The sequence below is a fragment of the Saccopteryx bilineata genome, chromosome 11 (genome assembly GCF_036850765.1).
Source record: "Saccopteryx bilineata isolate mSacBil1 chromosome 11, mSacBil1_pri_phased_curated, whole genome shotgun sequence".
Taxonomy (NCBI): Eukaryota; Metazoa; Chordata; class Mammalia; order Chiroptera; family Emballonuridae; genus Saccopteryx; species Saccopteryx bilineata.
In genome coordinates this window covers 22540702-22561514 of record NC_089500.1, presented here as the reverse complement: position 1 = coordinate 22561514, position 20813 = coordinate 22540702, and the positions used below count along the sequence as shown (strand labels likewise).

Here is a 20813-nt window from a genome sequence, read left to right as displayed (position 1 = left end):
CCTCCAGGTGTCATTCTTGGCCAAGTTCCTGTCTGTCCCAGGAGACTGCAAGCTGTCTGTCAGGCCTCTGGCGTTCCTTGTGGGCCTGAGCAGGAACCCTGTAATGGCTCCCAGACATCTGATGAGAACCTGCTCTGAGTGGAAAGGGCTGGCTCTTGCCAGAACATTCCTGCTGAGAGTCAGCTGGTGGAACTCGATGGCCGGTCCGTTTCTCCCCTCTCTTTTCACAAAAGGGGGGACCTTGCAGGGGCCTCAGTGCTTTCTCTGTGGGTGCTCAGAGCTGTGCGATTGCCATGGGATGCTGGGCGGTCTCCCTCCATCTCCTCCTTCTGAAGAGAGACCCTGGGTGCTTTCAGGACTTGCTCTCCTCTGAGGCCCTCTCATGCCCAGAGTTTCATATATATATATATATATATATTTAATGAGACACTCAAGTTCTATGGCTTTTTAGCAATAGAGCATCTAACGTGCCAGAGTTTCTTCCATGGGAACCAGCTTTTTGCACCGGGCCATGAATGCCTGGCAGAGTTTCCTTCTATCTGCAGTGGGTCCAGGTGGGCACAATTTGGGGCAATGGCACTGCTCCCTTGCCCTGGGCTGTGCTAGGGGCCATTTGGTGCATCCTGTGGAGTCCCAGGCACCCCTGGCCCCTGGAAGGCCTGGCTCAGCTTCCCTCATGTGGGGGAGCCAACCCATGAGGTCCATTATATTATCCCCGTTTTTTGGATGAGGAAACTGAGGTGTAGGGAAATCAAATTAATTTGCATATGCAGGTCACAAAACTGGTAGAGGGCAAGCTGTAATTTAAGAAGTCTAGGTCCAGTGTGAGCATACCCTTCTGAAGTAGGCAAGGAGTGCAAGTCTAGAGAGAGAAAGGGATCTGTCTAAAGTCAAACAGCTTACCCCCAGGAGAGTTATAATAGCTCCTGCATCTGGTTTGCTGCAGAGCAGTGTCTGACCCGGGTATCCATCAATTCCTTTCAAATGAATGACTGAATAGCCATTTGCTCTGATCACCTGAACATCAGCAGTAGGGCCTGACACTCCAAATGTCCTTGAGGACATTTACTCTCAGCCTACAAGGACTCGATTTCATTGTTACTATGATTACTTCATAGTCATAACTGACAATGTCAGCACTGACTCCCTCTCCTTGATTAGATCAGGTCTGGGGGATCCTAGCCAGGAATGCACCCGGCCTGACCCCTTGCCCAAATCAGGAAAGCTCAGTGGCTGCTCTTCCTTGATTTTTTTATGTGGACATTTTTTGACCTCTTGAACAATTCTGTAGTAAGTTTTTGTTCAACATTTTCCTCATATTATTCCAGTTGTCTTAACGTTATTTATTGAGCAGTCTATAGTTCCCCCATCTATCTGGGTTTTAAGGATATCCCAAGTTTTAGAATTTATGAGATCTGAGAATTCCTGACAGTTATCATTGTTTGTAGTATTCTCCGTAGTATCAATTGGTGGTTTTAATATTGCATGATTACTCTGAGTCATAAATCAGTTTTAAGAAAAGGATATTAACAAACAAAATAAGTAAAATAAAAACACCACATTCCCACAATCCACTGATGTGTTAACCAAGGGTGAACCTCAGTGTATATCCATATATCCTTCCAAACCCTTTTGGGTGTGTGTATATACACACACATGCATACACACTGGATTTTTTTTTAAGAAAGAGGAGGAAAGATAGGCTAGAAGGGAGAGAGATGAGAAGCATCAACTCTTCGTTGCGGCACCTTAGTTGTTCACTGATTGCTTTCTCATATATGCCTTGACCAGGGGGCTTTAGCCAAGCCAGTGACACCTTGCTCAAGCCAGTGACCTTGGACTCAAGCCAGTGACCTTGGGCTTCAAGCCAGCAACTATGGAGTCATGTCTACGATCCCACGCTCAAGCCGGTGACCTCTGGCAACCTTTGGGTTTTGAACCTGGCTCTTCAGCATCCCAGGCCAACGCACTTATCTACTGTGTCATCGCCTGGTCAGGCCACACTATATTTTTTAATCCAAACTGAAATTATATTGTAAATATCGTTCTTTAACCACTTAGTTCTCTAACCAGCATCCAATCCAGGATCATGCATTGCCTCTGGTGTTTGTATCCGTTAAGTTTCTTTGGATGAACATAGCTTTTTAGCCCCTCTGGTCTCTATTTTTATTTTCAATGACACTGACTGACTTTTTAAAAAAATCATGAAGATTGTTCTGCAGAACCTATCTCCTCCACCCTGTTTTTTTCACAGAGACAGAGAGACAGTCAGAGAGAGGGATAGATAGGGATAGACAGACAGGAGGGAGAGAGATGAGAAGCATCAATTCTTCGCTGCGGCACTTTAGTTGTTCATTGATTGCTTTCTCATATAAGCCTTGACTGGGGGGCTACAGCAGACAGAATAACCCCTTACTCAAGCCAGTGACCTTGGGCTCAAGCTGGTGAGCCTTGCTCAGACCAGATGAGCCTGCTCTCAAGCTGGCGACCTTGGGGTTTCGAACCTGGGTCCTCCGTTTCCCAGTCCGACGCTCTATCCATTGTGTCACTGCCTGGTCAGGCGACCCTATCCCTTTCTTGATTTGTGTGATTACTTCCTTGAGCTCTCATTTGCTGCCCATCCCTGCTGAATTGGAAGTTTGTCCTAAAGGCTTAATGGATTGAAGTTAATCCTTGAGCTTACCTTACAGGTGATACAGAGGACATCAGGAGACTGTGGTGTTGCCTTACTGTGACGGCAGTCTGATCTCTGCAACATCCAGCTCTGTTGCAGCCAAAAAGTAGCATGTGTTAGCATGAGCTTTATGAAAAGAACATATATATATCATGATTCCATATCTAGTTCAATGTTAATAACAATGGCACAGAATGGAAAGTCCTCCATGTTTCAGTGGATTTTTATACTTCTTTGAAATCTCAAATTTTATAACCAGTTCATGATCAGGATCAACAACAAATGCCCCTCTTTGTGGAGTACTGTTGCCGAGCAGAGTGGACCAGTCTTGACTTTAAATTTATTGAATTGGCCTGACCTGTGGTGGCGCAGTGGATAAAGCGTCGACCTGGAAATGCTGAGGTCGCCGGTTCGAAACCCTGGGCTTGCCTGGTCAAGGCACATATGGGAGTTGATGCTTCCAGCTCCTCCCCCCTTCTCTCTGTCTCTCTCTCCTCTCTCTCCCTCTCTGTCTCTCTCCTCTCTAAAAATGAATAAATAAAAAAAAATTTTATTGAATTAAGTACAATAAATGTAGACATTCCTTGGAAAGTTCTAGTGCTTTTTCAAGTTATGCAGCATTTGAAACTTAGGAAGTTTCCTGGTAGAAACAGGAGGTAATCAGGAAAGAAACAAAAAAACAAATTAGAACCTACGGGTATATATATACAAGCTTTTAAGTGAATATTAGATGCAGGGACTATAAAATAGAACTATAATAAAAAACATTTCAAAGGAGAAATGTGTCCTTTTTAACCGTTTATTATTGAGATGGAAAGCTTAATGCAAAATTTGGATCTTATTACAGAAATTGAGATAAGCTCATGCAAATTAATCTCCATTGCACCCGTAAAAAAGAAATTAAAAGCACTAATGTTGCATGTGGTGTATATACAGTAACATTTCCTAAATATCTTCTGGGTCTAAAACTAGGAATGATATTCAATGCTTCCTTTTCCTCAGGCTACAGTATCATAGGATTCAATTTTGAATTTGATAATGGAGGCATTTTTTGTTGCACAATAGCCCACAAAGGAAATGAAGAAGAAAACAGATTCATGAAGCAGAGACAAATGAGATACCTTGGTAAATGCTCACTTCTGGGCTGCCTTTTCTTGGTAGATAGAAATTAGTTGAGCATCTAATAGTGTCCATTTTAGGGGCACACTTTTTTTACAGTTTAAATTGACCATTTGTTGGTGGCCCATTCTTAGTTTCTTAATTCAGCAGATAATTTTCTATGCTGATTTGAGTGGCATGAGTAGAAACATGTTACAGATCTGGCAAACTTTACACTTTAATTAACAAGTTTATAAGTCCACATTCTACATTTCAAGTAACAGTACATCTTACTAAATTCTGAATTTCCATCAAGCTTGTCTCAAAGAAAAAGTTGCATTATTATTTCAAGGCCCGGAGACCTCAAGCACAAGCTGTTTCACAATCTGCATAGTAAAGCAGCCTCATTACCAAACAGAATTTTAAATCACTGAGCCAAAGGATGTCCCTCAGTTCTCATCATCTGCCATAGATATCAGGGCTATTTTCCAAACTTTGTGATTCTAGCCAAAATAAACCCTGGAAAGACTCATGACTGGAGTTGGGACAGCTACCATTTTCGAAGAATGTAATCAAAACCCTGCACATGCCTCTCTGATAGGTTATTTATATTCTTTGAAGAATATGGTCAAGATTGTTTGGATAAGCTTAAGATCCAGAGATCTTTCCATCGCAAGAACCGGAGCTTTGCCTTCCTATCCTGATCTACTGTGAGTTCACTAGGTCAGTGGCTTTCTGTTTCAATGGCTCTCCAAGAATTCTAAAAGGAATTTGAGGAAGATAATTCTGGTAAATCTTCGGCTCCAGTTTTTGTTGTTGTTGTTGTTGTTGTTGTTTGTATTTTTTCTGAAGTTGGAAACGGGGAGGCAGTCAGACAGACTCCCGCATGCGCCCTACCGGGATCCACCCAGCACGCGCACCAGGGGGCGATGCTCTGCCCATCTGGGGCGTCACTCTGTCACAACCAGAGCCATTCTAGCGCCTGAAGCAGAGGCCATGGAGCCATCCTCAGCGCCCGGGCCAACTTTGCTCCAATGGAGCCTTGGCTGCAGGAGGGGAAGAGAGAGACAGAGAGGAAGGAGAGGGGGAGGGGTGGAGAAGCAGATGGGCGCTTCTCCTGTGTGCCCTGGCCAGGAATCGAACCCTGGTCCCCCACACGCCAGGCTGACACTCTACCGCTGAGCCAACTGGCCAGGGCTAATATTTATGATTCTTATTGAAAGAAGCTTTTTTTTGTCCCAATGAACTGAAAAAATATTAACAATACTTAAGAAGTTTTCTTCTACTTTTAGGTGCCTTTCAGCTTATGATAAAAACCAAAAGGAAAAGCTTAGAGGGAGATACCTGCCTAGACGATTTTGTGGGTTTTCTTCCTGTCCGGTCCCATGGTCACATTGATGCAGCCAGCTTGTTAGAGCCTACTCATCAAAACAAGGAAAGAAAGATGCACCATTGCCACATCTCAAGATGTGACCAGGCTCTGCCGTCAGGGTGGTTGGGCAGCGTTCACAGTTGTGTGGGTGACAAGCAGCTCTGGCCACCATTTCTACTTTGAATAACTTCAAAACGTTGCATGAAATTAATTCTATTGTTAGACTATTTACTTTATATATTAGGGCAAAAACATTACTCAAATTATTTACACTCCTTTTAGCCTTCTTTTCTCTACCTCTCCCCGTGTTTGCATGTTAAAACTTCCTTATTGAGATACAATTCACATACCAAGCAAATCATTCATTTAAGGTGTACAAGTCAGTGGCTTTTAGTATATCTACAGAGCTATATAACCGTTACATTAATTTTAGAACATTTTTACTACCCCCAAAATGAAACTGCACACCCATCACCTTCTCAAACCCTTTCCTCCCCTTCCTTTTTAAAAATATCTCTCTCAAGACCTTTTTCTGTTCCTCTACTGAGTTTTCTGGTTCTACGTCTTTACAAAATTCAGAGCTATAAGCCAAAGCCAGTGCAGAGTGTGCAGTATTGAGGAACACACACACACACACAAAATACTCCTTGGCTATTTTTTTCTCAGCATCCTAATCATAGAGAATATTTGCATCTGTGCATGTTTGGATGAGGAAGCACACTTTCCAGAGTAAAGGAGGAGAGACTGAAATACATGAACAAAGCAACCAACAGCTGCTGAGCACCCACCATTCACTGACTCTGGCATTGCATTGCACCCCACGGTTTGCAAAGCACTGCGCACTTAGAAAGGTACTAGTCTGTGTCCAGGGTAGTCTCTTTGAAAACATTCATGGCTTTCATGGCTCTTTAATTTGACATTTTTGTTCTCGAAGTGCTTTCCATACAAATGAGATGGATTTGCTTCAGTTACAGTAGGACTGTGACTTCAGACATTAAAAGACATAATTAATCTACTGTAAGACACACTACTCCTGGTGCAGCATGGCATCTAACTTTTTGAAGTTCTAGTCAATAATTGCTTTGAAATGGTCACTAAAATTGTAGGATATTTGGTTTGAGAACTTATAAGAAACATCATTCACCTGTCACTATGTGAGGTTAGTTGAAAAGGCTGGTAAAACTTTAAGGAAAGTCTCTTAGATTCATTAAAAACTGAGCTCGTCTGACCAGGCAGTGACGCAATGGATAGAGCATTGGCCTGAGATGCTGAGGACCCAAGTTTGAGACCCCAGGGTCATCAGCTTGAGCACAGGCTCATCCAGCTTGAGTGTGGGGTTGCTGGCTTGAGTGTGGGGTCATAGACATGACCTCATGGTTGCTGGCTTGAGCCCAAAGGTTGCTGGCTTGAGCCCCAGGTCACAGGCGTCACAGGCTTGAGCCTGTGGCTTGAGCAAGAGGTCACTAGCTCTGCTGGAGCCCCCTGGTTAAGGCACATATGGGAAAGCAATCAATGAACAACTATGGTGCCACAGTGAAGAATTGTTGCTTCTCATCTCTCTCCCTTCTGTCTGTCTGTCCGTATCTGTCCACTCCCCCATTTCTTTCTCTTGCGCGAGCGCGCACGCACACACACACACAAAAAGAGCTCAGACAATTCTAGTTCTGTGAATGAGTGTCTGAGCTATTGAGATTAGTTAATGTCACTATTATTTTTCCCTAGTCAAACTTATTCACATTCTGTGTATATATTTTATACAATTCATATTCTGAAAAGTAATTTTTTGAGGATAGACCAGACATTTGGGGCTCTTTGAAATAAGGTAACTTAATGGTTCAGTTCACCGTCTTTAGTAGGTATCAATCACCCCTGTCTTCACGTGTCCTACATTGGACACATGACCATCAGTCCTACATTGAGACTTGTGACTTCTTTAGTAAGTGACCCAACTTTAAAAGAGAGCAATTTACCCATCGTGGACAGGGTTAGGAATAAAGGAAAACACTGCAAATAGTTTTGTTGATTCTTGTCATACAACTTTAGAGTAGGGTTATTGAGAGTAGAAATATTTAACAAACACACTTTTTTGAAATGATTTTTGTTGTATTTACATGTCATCACTGCTTTTTGCTGCCCTACTGTTCAGTGTTTAACTAATTCAATGCTGCCTGCTTTAAAAGAAACTATATTTCTTTTCACTTTGCTGTCATAAGATTAAAAAAAGACAGATAATATCAGTTGTTTGATTTTGTAAAATTTAGAACACAGATTCTTTTTTTGTGGTTTTGTTTGTTTGTTTGTTTGCAAATTAAAACAGCAATTTTTCTCTGGTCTCAAGTCAATGTGCTGGGGTGAGAGGGGAAATTGATGAGGAGGGATTAGGACAGGGGAAGAATTGATGGAGGGAAGAGCAATGGCTCTAGAAGACTTGGGTTCTGCTCCCAACTTAACATGCTTCTGAGTAAACCTCTCAACTTTTCTAGACCTCAGGTTCCTGAGACTCAATGACCTCCAGGTACCTAAATATTCTGAATCAAAGCCCCCAGCATGAGTTTGAGAATTTGTACAATTAAAAACATATACCGTCAATCCTATTACTGTATATTTCATATGAGGTTATATTTTTATTTTGCAAACTTGATTTGGGTTAAATTTTGTGATGATTTTCATCTTTATTATTATGGAACTAATAATTTGGAACGACCTAAATTTCATGAAGTGCTTCCTCTCCTAATACACTAGATGGCACTACAGGCGAGGCAAATCAAATTAAAAAAAAAAAAAAAAAAGGAAGAAACTGACCACCAAAACTACTTTTGGTAAATTAGAAAGGCCTGCACCAAGGGTTGTTGCGTCAACACCTTCAGAAAGATGAATGAAAACTGTCAGTGTTGGGCAACTTAATATCAAGACAATGTCATTTTTACAATGGCTTTCAAACTTTTCTATTGTGATCAACTAACGAAAACCTCTTAGATCGAGATCCAGAACACATACATATGGGCAAACACAACAGAAGTTTCACGAAGCAGTAGTAAGCCTTCTTAACTGTTATACATTCTTTGACAATTCTTTTGCATTGTAAACTATGCTACTTGTAACCCATTAAGTTGGTTTCATGACTTGTAGTTTGAAAACAAATAAACAATTATCTAGTAAGTCTATCAAGAAACACCAGACTCGAGTTAGCATTTGGCACCATGGCGGGTACTATGGGCAACAAAGAAATATTTAACGATACATTTGTGTTTTGGGAAAGGGAATAGTTAGTTATCTTGAAAGATACTAGATAGCAGCCCTGAAAATATCAGTGGAAGCAGATAATTTAAGAGTAGATTTTATGTTGTAGTTGGATCATATCAAAGTAAAGTAGCAGCCTTTACTTTGATATGAACTTTTGCTGGGAAAATTACACACTGTAGAACAAAAGTAGTCACAAAATAAATGCATATTCCATTCATATAAAATTTAAAAATGTGAAAACTAAAATATGTTTTTAGAGATATATACATAGTCAGTAAAACCACAAAGAAAAAGAATTATCATAAAAGTCACGATGGTAGTTACCTCTGGTGGGAGGAGAGGAAAACATCTGTAAGGAACACAACAGGGAGTTTCTAAGTCACTCTGGGGCTTAACCAGGGTAGTATTTGTTTTTATTATTATTACTACTATTATTAAATATAAATGGGTGTTTCTTACACTCTTCTGTATGAATTATATATTTTATGATAACAAATAAAAATAGCAAGATTACCGTAATTGCTTCTTGATTCTTTATATCTTCTTGGTAATTTGATTTCTGGTTTGTTAACCCTCCTTGACTACCGGGGTCTCTTCAAGGACAGAGATTGAAATGTACCCAGAGTCCTGTTTTCAGAATACCTGTTATATACTTGTAAAGCTCTGTCCTTCAGGTTGACTTCAGATTTTAGAAATAGTTAAACCTGCCAATAAAGTGTGTTTTTAAATTGGATAACTTCAAATAGCAGCAAATGACAGGACTGTCCAACAGCAGAGGGTTAAGTTATGGTTCAATCTCCGCAGTTATTAGAAGTTATGTGTTAGAAATACTTTTAATGTCTTGGAAAAATATAGAGGTGGGCAAAAGTAGGTTTGCAGTTGTTCATATCCTTATGCTTATTAACTGAAAAGAATGTCACAAAGGCACAGTGCACTTAGGTACAATCGTGTAAGTGTTCCAATTGCCGGCCTTCATTATTCACACATTCTTGCCGTCTACTTGCTCTATTCAAGCACTCTTCAGCACAGAGTTCTTTATTGTCATCAATAAACCTACTTTTGCCCACCCCTGTATTTACCAAATGGTTTTAAGAAAAAAGAAAACCATAGGTTATCAAAACACAGAAGAGGCATATTTTGTAAGAAGAGTGGGGAATGTGACTAAAATGTTTTATTTATTTTTTTCTTTTGCCTTTAGGCATTGTCTCAGTTTTCTACACACTACTTCTGTAAATGTGGGCTAAAGTAAGACTGGTCATTTTTCTACATTGATGACAATTTAAATAGAGGAATTTCAGAAATGTTTTAAGCAATGGAATAAAAGCATGACTTGCCAAGGTGACTGCTTTGGAGGGTGGCTCCACTTAAATTATTCAGTCTGATATATTTATTAAAAAAATAAGTCACTACTTTCAAAAATAGACATTAATTTTCTGGAGAAGTTTTAGGTTCACAGAAAAATTGATCAGAAAATACAGAGGAATTTTATATCCTCCCACCCCCACACATGCACAAACTTCCCGACTCTGAACACCCTGCACCGGATGAACCTACATTGACACATTATAATCATCTGAAGTGCATAGTTTACATTAGAGTTCACGTTTTCTTTTTAAAAATTTTTTATTTTATTTATTCATTTTAGAGAGGACAGAGAGAGAGAGAGAGACAGAGACAGAGAGAGGAGAGAGAGACAGGGGGGAGGAGCTGGAAGCATCAACTCCCATATGTGCCTTGACCAGGCAAGCCCAGGGTTTTGAACCAGCGACCTCAGCATTTCCAGGTCGACGCTTTATCCACTGCGCCACCACAGGTCAGGCGAGTTCACGTTTTCTATCATACATTCTATGGATTTTGACAAATGTATAATGATGTGTATTCACCATTATAGTATCATACAGAATAGAATCACCTGAAATCCTCCGTGTTCTGCCTCTGTCCCTCTCTCCTAGCCCCTGGCCATCACTGGTCTTTTACTGTCTTCATAGTTTTGCATTTTCCAGAATGTCATATAGTTGGAATAATACATTATTCAGATTGGCTTTTCACACTTAGTAACATGGATCTAGGTTTCCTCATGTCTTTTCATGGCTTGATAAATCATTTCTTATTAGTGCTGCTTAATATTCCATTGTATAGATATACCACAGTTTATTTATTCATTCACTTATTGAAGGATATCTTGGTTGCTTTTGGCAACTATGATTAAAGCTGCTATAAACATCGACATGTAGGTTTCCCTGTAGACATACAAATTCTTTTGGGTAAGTACCATGGGGTGTGATTACTGGATTATATGGTAAGAGAACGTTTAGTTTTGTAAGAAACTATCAAACTGTCTTCCAAAGTGGCTGTGCCATTTTGCATTCCCACCAGTAATGAATTCTCTACATCCTCATTAGCATTTGATGTTGTTAATGTTTTGGATTTTCACCATTTCAATTGCTGTATAGTGGTATCTTGCTGTTGTTTTAATTTGCCATTCCCTGGTGACATACGATGTTGAGCATCTTTTTATGTGTTTATTTGCCATCTGTATATCTCTTTTGTGTCTGTTCATGTCTTTTGCCCACTTTTAATTAGGTTGGTTGTTTTCTTAGTATTGAGTTTTAAGAGCTCTTTGTATATTTTGGATAACAGTCCTTTATCAGATATGTCTTTTGTAAATACTTTTTTCCCAGTCACTACTTTTTTATGTTATAAATTTAATCCTTCAAGGATTAATTATTTATTTAAAAATTTTTCTTCATTAATTTGAAGGAGAGAGAGACAAAGGGAGATGGGTACGGGTAGGGAGAAAGACAAACCTCCACTCATTGTTCCATTTAGTTATACACTCATTGATTACTTCTGATACATGCCCTGACCAGGCATTGAACTGCAACCATGAGTTGCAGGCATGCCAGGATGACACTTTATCCACTGAGCCACCTAGCCAGGGCCTACTTCAAGATTATAATTTTCATTTAACCTCCTTTTCTCTTGAACTTCTGAGAGCCCTGATTTATTTACAGGGAGTGGCAAAAATAGCTTTACAGTTGTTCATATGGAAAAGAATACAATAATTAATAAATATAATACAAGAATAAACTGTAAACCTACTTTTGTCCTACTCTGTATTTTAGGCTAAATTCAAAGCAAAACATTTCATTGACAACAACAAAAAGTATGTGCAAAGCTGTGTGATAAATAAAATGTAGATTCATTTTTTTAAAAAGTACTAACTACCATCTGAATGGTAGAAAACACAATAAATTTTGGTTGATACTTTGCTTCCTTACAAGCTCTTTAAAACACAAATTCCAGCCCTGGCCGGTTGGCTCAGCGGTAGAGCCTCGGCCTGTGTGCAGAAGTCCCGGTTCGATTCCCGGCCAGGGCACATAGGAGAAGCGCCCATTTGCTTCTCCACCCCCCCTTCCTCTCTGTCTCTCTCTTCCCCTCCCGCAGCCAAGGCTCCACTGGAGCAAAGATGGCCCGGGCACTGGGGATGGCTCCTTGGCCTCTGCCCCAGGCGCTAGAGTGGCTCTGGTCGCGGCAAAGCAACGCCCCAGAGGGGCAAAGCATGCCCCCTGGTGGGCAGAGCATCGCCCCTGGTGGGCGTGCGGGGTGGATCCCGGTCAGGCGCATGCGGGAGTCTGTCTGACTGCCTCCCCATTTCCAACTTCAGAAAAATACAAAAAAACAAAAAACAAAAACACAAATTCCTCTAGCTTGACCAGGTGGTGGCGCAGTGGATAGAATGTTGAATTGGGATGCAGAGGACCCAGGTTTGAGACCCCGAGGTTGCCAGCTTGAGTGTGGGTTCATTTGGCTTGAGCAAAGCTCACCAGCTTGGACCCAAGGTCGCTGGCTTGAGCAAGAGGTTACTCAGTCTGCTGTAGCCCCACGGTCAAGGCACATATGAGAAGACAATCAATAAACAACTAAAGTGCCACAACAAAAAATTGATGCTTGTCATTTCTCTCCCTTCCTGTCTGTCTGTTCCTATCTGTCCCTCTCTCTGACTCTATCTCTGTCTCTGTAAATAAAAACAACAACAAAACAAACAAAAAACCCCCAAATTCCTCTATTTGCTGTTTTCTAGCAATGTGAATAAAAGCTTATCCCTTCAAGCAAAAGAAAAAGAAAAGCAAAACAAAAACAAAAAAACCCCTTTGTTTGAATCATTTTGGAGGACTGTCGTTAAAGAAATTTACCTGCCCACTTAAACAGCAAATATTGACCATAATTGAACCTCTTCATTATAACTTTGAATTATAAGAGAATAGTGTATTCTAAAAACAAGAACAAAATGTTACAGAAAAGGGACAATCAGAGATAAGAAGGAAGTCTTGGAAAGTAAAGAATATTATTGTCTAAATAAATTCTGTGGAATGGTTCAAAGAGGTCAAGGAAATTGCTCAGGAAATAAAAAAGAGACAAATAAATGAAACACTATAGGGGAAAAAAAGTCTTTAAAAAATCAACCCAGAATATTCCCCATTAAATAAGTATGAGTTCTTAAAAATAAACCAGAAAGAAAAGGGGAGTAATTTACCAAAGAAATTTTCCAAGAACGGAAGCATGGGGATGTCCAACTTGACAATGGCGAGCACAGTGGATGGAAAAGATCCGTACCAAGGAAGTTGTATAATTTCAGAAAACCAACGTTAAAAATAAGATCCTAAAAGCTTCCTGGGAAGAAGACACATTACATAAAAAGAATTGGGAATAGAATGGCAATGTTATGCCCTTTTAAACTCTCAAGTGTAAAGTAGAATAAAGACACTTCCAGGCATGCAAATTCTCAGCCACATTATCTCCATGCAAGAGGATGTGTGCTCCTAAACCAAGTGAGTCGCCAGGAAAGAAGAAGATTCCATTCCTAGGGGATCTAATGCAGGAAACGGTTCAAAGAGAAATCCCCTGATGAGCGCCCATCCTAAGAGTCGACAATCTGGAGGGGAGTGGGAAGGGAAGGGGAGAGTATAACTGACACATCACCTGATGTATTTGATGAAGTGGAATGTGATATGACGGGGGGTCTTTAGAGGTATGCTGGTGTTTGAAATTTAGCCATAGGTATATAGAAAAGTAACCAAATTTTTAAAAGGAAGCAATGATTCATTTTTTAAAAAATGTTGTACAGAAATAGAAACGTAACTATAGTATGATACTTTTTGACTCAGCAGAGAACATTATTTACATGGTGATGATAATCCAATCATGGAATATTGATATAACTGTAAGGAGAAGGCAGAATGAGAAGTGTGTAAAACAGCTCAATCCTCATCTACCTTAACAGAAAGTAATAGTTAATGTCTACTATTCATAGATCATGAAACACAGTGATATATTTAGAAATATGGCGGTAAATAACAGAAGACACAGCTAAAGTAATTAAAGTTGTTATCTCTAGGGATTGAAGGGTGGGGTGGGTAGTAGAGCAGGGCAGGAGATTATAATTTTTCTTTAAGAATATACAGTACGGTATTATTCAGCCTTAAAAAGGAAGAAAATTTTGATACAAACTGTAACATGTATAAACCTCAATGACATTATACTTAGTGGAATAAGCTGAATACAAAAAGGGCAAATACTCTATGAGTTCACATATGAGGTACCTAGAACAGGCTAATTCACAAAGACAGAGAGTAGAACAGTGGTTTCCAGGGATTCAGTTATTGTTTAATGAATACAGAGTATTACTTGGGGAAGAAAAGACATTTTGAAGATAGATGGTAGGGATGGTTGCCCAACAATTTGAGTGTACTTAATGTCATTATCTAAACTGTACACTTAAAAGTGGTTAAAACATATATTTTAAAAGCATTTATTTAAAAAGCAACATAGAAAGAAAAAAATGACAGTACTATTTGATTTTTAGAACGCTTTGGATGAATGCATGAAAAGCTTTTACATGTGTTAGGAGTGTATGTTTGTACATAGATTTTTATGACATAATTTGGATTACTTGGGCCTTTTTTGCTTTTATTCAGTTCTTATCTGTGTTCTTCTTAGAAAAAGATGTTAGGTAAGTTATTTTCAAATAGGGGAAGTATTTTATGAATATTAATCAGGGTACCTTCGGTTTACTATTCAGTGCTAGTAGGAAAAGAACAATGGAAACACGTCCAATCACCTCCCAGCCTTCAAGCCATGCTTCTGGGTTTTCACAGAGCACCTTCACCTTCCAGGATATCGTTCTCTAAAAGGAGTGCTATATCTCACTGTCCTCTCATCTAAATTTTCCTTCTTGTTCACAGTGCGAGAAGAGGGCAGAAGCACGACGAAAAAACCTTCTTATTTTGATTTTGCATTATTTAACTGAAGAAGGGTATGTTACATTACAAATGTTTACAGAGATAATTCCTCTCTTTTTCTGACCTCTCCTTTCCCAGATACAAGTAATAGACTTTACTTTTTGGAGCGGTTTAATATTTACAGAAAACTTGAGCCGAAAGTACAGAGAGTACCCGCATGCTGTCCCCCACCGCCCCCGCCTCACCCAGTCTCTCCTATTATGAACATCTTGCATTCGTGTGGTACGTTTGCTACAATTGATGAGCCAGTGCTGTAGATTGGTATGTTATTATTAGCTAAATCCGTAGTTTACATCAGGTTTTGCTCTGGCGCTATAAAATTATGTCGGTTTTGACAAATGCATAATGTCACATATCTGCCACTAGAGAATCCTACAGAATAGCTTCACTGCCTTAAAAATCCCGTGATCTACCTGTTGCTGCCCCATCCCCAGTAACCTAGACTTTTGTTGCCTCATTTGCCTAAATATTTTCCGCATTATGCACTTAAAAATTTTATTAACAAAGCTACCCGGTTTACGTTATATACACCTTTTCCTGGTCAGGTTTGAAGCTAGCATAGGCCATTCAAGTGAACTTCTCAGAGGCCCCACTGCTGCCTATGTACACAGAAACAACACTTTTTTTAATTTTTTTATTTTTTTTGTATTTTTCTGAAGCTGGAAACGGGGAGAGACAGTCAGACAGACTCCCGCATGCGCCCGACCAGGATCCAGCCGGCACGCCCACCAGGGGCGATGCTCTGCCCACCAGGGGGCGATGCTCTGCCCCTCCGGGGGGGTTGCTGTGCCACGACCAGAGCCACTCCAGCGCCTGGGGCAGAGGCCAAAGAGCCATCCCCAGCGCCCGGGCCATCCTTGCTCCAATGGAGCCTTGGCTGCGGGAGGGGAAGAGAGAGACAGAGAGGAAGAGAGACAGAGAGGAAGGAGAGGGGGAGTGTGGAGAAGCAAATGGGCGCTTCTCCTATGTGCTCTGTCCGGGAATCGAACCCGGGTCCCCCGCACGCCAGGCCGATGCTCTACCGCTGAGCCAACCGGCCAGGAAACAACACTTTTAATGCTTCATTAAAGATACTGCATTTGCCTGAATGACCTGTGCGCAGCTCTTTTCTGTGCAAAGCTCATCCTGTGGCTGGCAGGGGGAGGCACCTTGGCCGTCTACCTGCTATGGCCTGAAGACTTGACTGTGTATTAACAAAGCATGCATTTCCCCTTTCTGCCATGAGATAGCCCCTTGCATCTCGAATCAATGAAAATTCTACTTAGAGTTGATCATTTTCCCTGAGACCTGCTGAGAAAAGGACTTGTGAGTGGATTATCAAGATGGAAAAGTGAACTACAGTGTAGGTACTTTTAAGGATATATCAGTGTCAGAAAAGTAGACCTGCCTTTAACAAAATACTAAGAATTCAGCAAAGAGGATAGATTACTGTGGATTGAAATACATCAGAGAAAGCTGTGTAGAGAAGATGGTGAGAGCTGGTCTTTTTTAAAAATATTTTTTTATTTTTCAATTACAGGTGACATACAATGAAAGATGTGAACAATAGACAGATGTGATGGACAAGGACATTCTAGGCAGGGGCACAGAGGAAGAAGGGGTATGGCATAATTGAAACAGATAGGGAAACAGAAAAACCAGAGTTTGAATACATGAGGGAGAAATGGTGAGATCAGACAGTGGAGGGTCATGGGTACAGGCTCTTGTAGCACATGACACACTCATCACAATGGGGACTTGGTGCCCATAACAACCCCCCCATCTCTCCTGCTGTGTCTTGCTCATTCTACTCACCCCTCTCCCTGTTGTCCTGTCCTGTCACTCTAGTAGTTAAGAACCTCTAATGGATTCTGTCAACCCTATCAAGTTCAGACTTCATAAAAGCTCAAATAGTGTAACAGAAACACAGTGAAGCAATTTTGTTCCCTTGATCTATTAATTAGGAAACATGGTACTCGCTGTCATCTATATAATTTTTTTGAAGTCAAAACCTTATGATCCTGGAAAGAATTTAGAACATGCTACAATGTCAGTAAAGACAATAAGCAATTGGGCCTGACCAGGCGGTGGCGCAGTGGATAGAGCATTGGACTGGGATGCCGAGGACCCAGGTTCGAGACCCCGAGGTCGCCAGCTTGGGCACAGGCCATCTAGTTTGAGCAAAAGTTCACCAGCTCGGACCCAAGGTCACTGGCTCAAGCAAGGGGTTACTCGGTCTCCTGTAGCCCCCACCGTCAAGGCACATACGAGAAAGCAATCAATGAACAACTAAGGTGTCGCAACGCACAACGAGAAGCTGATGATGGATGCTTCTCATCTCTCCGTTCCTGTCTGTCTGTCCCTCTCTATGACTCTCTCTCTGTGTCTGTAAAAAAAAAAAAAAAAAAAAAAAAGACTAAGCAATCTATAATATATGTTTTCATCTTTTTTCCCTTGCTTTATAAGTGCATATAAGTAAATATATGTGTATTTAGTCATTAAAAATGTTTGGAAGTATAAAGAAAATGTTAACAGTCATTATCTCTGAGTGATAGAATATTCTTTTGACATTTGTATTTTCTAGTTTTTCATTCTTTTTTTTTTTCTTTTTTCATTTTTTTCTGAAGCTGGAAACAGGGAGAGACAGACAGACTCCCGCATGCGCCCGACCGGGATCCACCCGGCACGCCCACCAGGGGCGACGCTCTGCCCACCAGGGGGCGATGCTCTGCCCATCCTGGGCGTCGCCATGTTGCGACCAGAGCCACTGTAGCGCCTGGGGCAGAGGCCACAGAGCCATCCCCAGCGCCCGGGCCATCTTTGCTCCAATGGAGCCTTGGCTGCGGGAGGGGAAGAGAGAGACAGAGAGGAAAGCGCGGCGGAGGGGTGGAGAAGCAAATGGGCGCTTCTCCTGTGTGCCCTGGCCGGGAATCGAACCCGGGTCCTCCGCACGCTAGGCCGACGCTCTACCGCTGAGCCAACCCGGCCAGGGCTAGTTTTTCATTCTTAAATTAACATATGTTACTATAAACTAAACAAATATTATTAGTTATAAATGGATTTAGTTTTTCTCTCTGTAAAACGGGGACATAATGCAGAAGCCTGGTGAGCCATCAGTAGGTATGGAAGCTGACCGATTACAGCCAGTTGATGTTTGCAAGTTCTTTAAAATTAGCAAGGTCAATGGAAATAATCATGGCAACCTCCTTTAAGAAACTTCAGCCTTCTAATTGGCCTGAATCTAGGGCAGGGAAGAAAGCATGATTTAAAAAGTTTTCTCAGCCCTGGCCAGTTGTCTCAGTGTTAGAGTGTCAGCCTAGCATGTGGATGTCCTGGGTTTGATTCCTGGTCAGAGCACACAAGAGAAGCACCTATCTGCTTCTCCTCCCTTCCCCCTCTCCTTTCTCTCTCTCTTCCCCACCCGCAGCCAAGGCTCCATTGAAGCAAAAGTTGGCGCTGGCGCTGAGGACGGCTCCATGGCCTCTGCCTGAAGCACTAGAATGTCTCCAGTTGCAACAGAGCAACGGCCCAGATGGGCAGAGCATCACCCCCTAGTGGGCATGCCAGGTGGATCCCAGTGGGGTGCATTTGGGAGTCTGTCTCTCTGCCTCTCTGCTGCAGAGAGAGACTTTTTTGTATTCAGAAAAATACAAAAAAGCACACACAAAAAAACAAGTTTTCTCTTTTCCAGATTCAAGTCAAACAGAAAGAACGTTAATCTGTAGCAGGAATTCTTTTTTTTCTTTTTTCCACACATCTGAAAACAGATTTATGAGCAACTGTAATTCACTGCTAGTAGAAATATAAAAAGTATAACCACTTTGAAAAACAACTGGATAATTTCTTTAAAAGTTAAGCATACACCTAGCATATGACCAGGGAGTCCACTTCTCAGTAAACAAAATTTTAAGTTGACACAAAGACTTAGACATACAGGGTGAGGCAAAAGTGCGTTTATAGTTGTGTGTACTTGAAACACAGAGTTTATTCTTTTTTTTTTGACAGAGAAAGAGAGAGATAGTGAGAGGGACAGGTAGGGACAGACAGACAGGAAGGGAGAGAGATGTGAAGCATCAATTCTTCATTGAGGCTCCTTAGTTTTTCATTGATTGCTTTCTCATATGTGCCTTGACTGGGTGGGGGGAGCTCCAGCAGAGTGAGTGACCTCTTGCTCGAGCCAGTGACCTTGGGCTCAAGCCAACAACCTTGGGCTTCAAGCCAGCGATCTTTGGGCTCAAGCCAGCGACCGTGGTGTCATGTCTATGCTCCCACGCTCAAGCCAGCAACCCAGCACTCAAGCTGGATGAACCCGTGTTCAAGCTGGAGACCTCGGGGTTTTGAACCTGTATCTTGTGTCCCAGTCCAATGCTCTATCCACTGTGCTACCACCTGGTCAGGCTGTAGCAGGAATTCTTAATCTGAGGTCCTTGGATAAATCTCTGAACTGTATGCTAATTTGTACATATATGCATATTTTCCAGGAGAGAGTCCTTGTTTTTAAAAAGAAGTTAAGGACCCTGGCCGGTTGGCTCAGTGGTAGAGTGTCGGCCTGGCATGCAGGAGTCTCTGGTTCGATTCCCAGCCAGGGCACACAGAAGAAGTGCCCATCTGCTTTTCCACCCCTCCCCCTCTTCTTCCTCTCTGTCTCTCTCTTCCCCTCCCGCAGCCAAGGCTCCATTGGAGCAAAGTTGGCCTGGGCACTGAGGATGGCTCTATGGCCTCTGCCTCAGGTGCTAGAATGGCTCTGGTTGCAACAGAGCAACGCCCCAGATGGGCAGAGCATCGCCCCCTGGTGGGCATGCCGGGTGGATCCCTGTCAGGCGCATGCGGGAGTCTGTCTGACTGCTTCCCCGTTTCCAACTTCAGAAAAATACAAAAAATTAAAAAAATAATGAAAAGAAGCTAAGAACTAAGATTAAGATCTGGGGAGTCTCCCTTTTAGAGGATTGTGAGACAAGGCACTTATTTTTATTGCTAAGACCATTTAAGTGAGATAGCTTTACAACTAAACAGGTTAAAAATGACAGTGAAGAACCCATGGGGAAGATGCTACTTAAACCCAGAAGTTGTAATGTGTAATGATGAAAAAATTACCAGAAATAATACATCTAGTGGGATGACGTCTTCTTATACTAAATTTCCTTGATAATGTTGATCAACATATATCACTGGCATTTCCTTTGGACCTCATGACATAAAAGCACTGAATTCATAAAAGAATTCCTTTGAATTGCCTCAGTGATAGCAAATCTTGTCTGTTGGGGCTGATTTTGGGTTTTATAAATTGCCAAATGTTATCTAAAATGAATAAAGAGGTAATCATGTTGGGAAAATACCCACTTTTGGCTACAAACGAATAAAAGTAAATCACAAGACATTTTCTTAGTTGACTTACTTATTTGACTAAGTACTTCCAGACACATTTTAAATAATGAAGACCCTGGACTTTTAATGCCTGTTTGCTTTTACTCTTTCTACCCAGAATTAATCTTCTTGTTTTTCTTTTGTGAAATGGCCAGATATATCGATGCAGCCACTGCTTTGGAGCAAGAAACTAAACTGGGGTTACGACGCTTTGAAGTTTGTGACAACATTGATCTTGAAACTATTTTGATGGAATATGAGAGCTATTATTTTATAAAATTTCAGAAATACCCTAAAATTGTCAAAAAGGCACCAGACACAGGTACATGGCTCTTTTCTAGAAGTAAAACCTTATCTCACTTTTAAGATTAGCAGTTCTTCTTCATTTTATTCCCAGAGAGAGGGTGCCCCTCACACAATACTGAAAGAATGGACCGAAAAGGTCCTATAGCTTCTCTTAGATTCAGTGCAGACAGTTTACATTTGCTCCTCTAGACAAGGACATTCCTTTCGTTGTGTTGGCATTTATTTGAGAAACATGTTTCTTAAGACAATGAAAGCAAACCCCAGTGAGTCACAGGTTCCTGTTTTTTTTTTTCAATTCCAGTTTGCAGTCAATATTATTTTGTATTGGTTTCAGGTATACAGCATAGTGGTTAGACAATCATAATCTTTACAGCTACTTTTTAGAAGACCAACATTACTTTGATTTCTTTAGAGATGGAAAGAGCTGTTAGAAGAGAATAAATGACAGAAGACTCTTTTCTTGTTAGGAAGACCT

At 41.1% G+C, this 20813-nt stretch overlaps 1 protein-coding gene across 2 annotated transcripts in view; it reads left to right on the top strand.

The window, feature by feature from the left end:
• The window catches only part of KATNAL2 (katanin catalytic subunit A1 like 2), an 85946-nt gene that overhangs the window by 23299 nt on the left and 41834 nt on the right, over window positions 1-20813 (top strand). Inside the window, exons 2-3 of one of the 2 annotated variants that reach the window (XM_066246623.1) lie at window positions 14633-14703; window positions 20188-20354. The exons of the other annotated variant lie outside the window; for it this stretch is intronic. Coding sequence (XP_066102720.1) covers window positions 14633-14703; window positions 20188-20354 — 238 coding nt within the window. The remainder of the gene's footprint in view (window positions 1-14632; window positions 14704-20187; window positions 20355-20813) is intronic. 2 annotated transcript variants of the gene reach the window in all.